Source organism: Wasmannia auropunctata, unplaced genomic scaffold (assembly GCF_000956235.1).
Source record: "Wasmannia auropunctata unplaced genomic scaffold, wasmannia.A_1.0 LD323253.1, whole genome shotgun sequence".
Lineage (NCBI taxonomy): Eukaryota > Metazoa > Arthropoda > Insecta > Hymenoptera > Formicidae > Wasmannia > Wasmannia auropunctata.
The window spans coordinates 1-1,680 of NW_012039637.1; the positions used below are offsets into that span (position 1 = coordinate 1).

The 1,680-nt window shown below is 38.0% G+C and overlaps 1 protein-coding gene across 1 annotated transcript; it reads right to left on the reverse strand.

The window, feature by feature from the left end:
- Window positions 1-334: 334 nt before the first annotated feature.
- Window positions 335-1,414, reverse strand: LOC105460385. The gene has a single exon (XM_011706831.1). The coding sequence runs from the start codon at window positions 1,412-1,414 to the stop codon at window positions 335-337; it is 1,080 nt and encodes a 359-aa protein (XP_011705133.1).
- Between the last annotated feature and the right edge of the window lie 266 nt (window positions 1,415-1,680).

Sequence of the window (1,680 nt, forward strand, 5' to 3'; positions counted from 1 at the left end):
TTAATAATTATATTTTCACACACAGATCTCTTCTCTCGTGTTCACAAACAGGAAGTGTCTTTATTTCGTCTACATACTGCCAACTGGCTAAAATAAAATATGGAGTCGTAAGATCGAGATTATCGATATGAGATCGATAGATCATGGCGTATGAAGCGCCATGTATGACTTAACATCCTGCCTCCCTTGGAAAGCTTAATCTTTTCAACACAAATAAATACAGGAAAGCTGTTATAATTTGATTAAAACTTAGAGTTATAAAACGTAATACTCGAAACTAAAAGATGTAAACACATAAACGGCATACTTGAGACAGACGTACATTCATACAACATTATTCTGCAATTACAGCGTTTTTATCGTCGATGGGTAATAAACATATCTTGGTTATAGCTCGCTTACATAAACCCTGACTAGTTCGCACTGTCACTACTCTAGTAATCCCGTCCGGTCCGGGGTGTAATTCCACAATACGTCCTAACGGCCATACCATTGAAGATGTATTCTCATTTCTCAAAAGAACCATAGCTCCTGGACATATGTTAATAAACTCCGAATATTTCCATTTATATCTTTGTTGTAATTGGATTACATATTCCTTTGACCACCTGGACCAAAAATATTGCCGCATCTGTTCCAGCAATTGATAACGCGTTAACCGATTCATAGGTACTTCGCTAATATCTGGTTCCGGAATAGCATTCATAGGTTCTCCTATGAGAAAATGTCCCGGAGTTAATGGTTGTAAATCTGTTGGATCATTAGCTAACTGCGTGAGCGGTCGCGAATTTAAAACCGCTTCGATTTGTGTTAATACTGTATATAATTCTTCGAAACTTAACGCTGTCGTACCTATAATCTTACGCATATGAGTTTTTGCTGACTTAACGGCTGCTTCCCATATTCCTCCCATATGAGGAGAATATGGAGGAATAAATTTCCAGTCAATAAATTGTTCAGTACAATAGTTTTTTATCTGATTTTGAACTGCTTGTTGTGCTAAACACTCCTTCAATTCTAACAGCTGATTATTTGCTCCCACAAACGTGGTACCATTATCCGAGTATAGAGTGGCACATTTACCCCTTCTAGCGATAAATCTTTTCATTGCATTGAGAAATGATGTTGCCTTTAAATCCAGCACCAACTCAAAATGTACCGCTTTAGTGGCTAAACAGACAAAAATCGCTAAATAGCATTTGCTCGTTTTATTGCGCGATATCTTTATTGAAAACGGACCCGCATAATCTAGTCCAGTATGTAGAAACGCTCTCGCTTGCGTTACCCTCACAGCCGGCAAATCACCCATTAATTGCTTTGTACTCACAGGTTTTATACGAAAGCATACTACGCAACTTCTTAAGACACGACGAATTGCATCCCTTCCTGAGATCGGCCAATAATTGTTACGCATTATTGTCAGAATTGCTTGTGGTCCGGCGTGTAAATTTTTGTAATGTATGTCTCTAATTATCAATTTAGTCAAATGGTGCTTCTTAGGTAAAACAATAGGATATTTTTGTGTATACTCTATAGACGCGTTACGCAACCTCCCCCCCACACGAATGATACCATCTGGATCTAAAAATGGATGCAGATTTAAGAGCTTGCTCTTTGAATGTAATTGAGTTTGACTTCGTAAACTGTGCAACTCCTGAGGAAAACTATTTGCTTGACAAC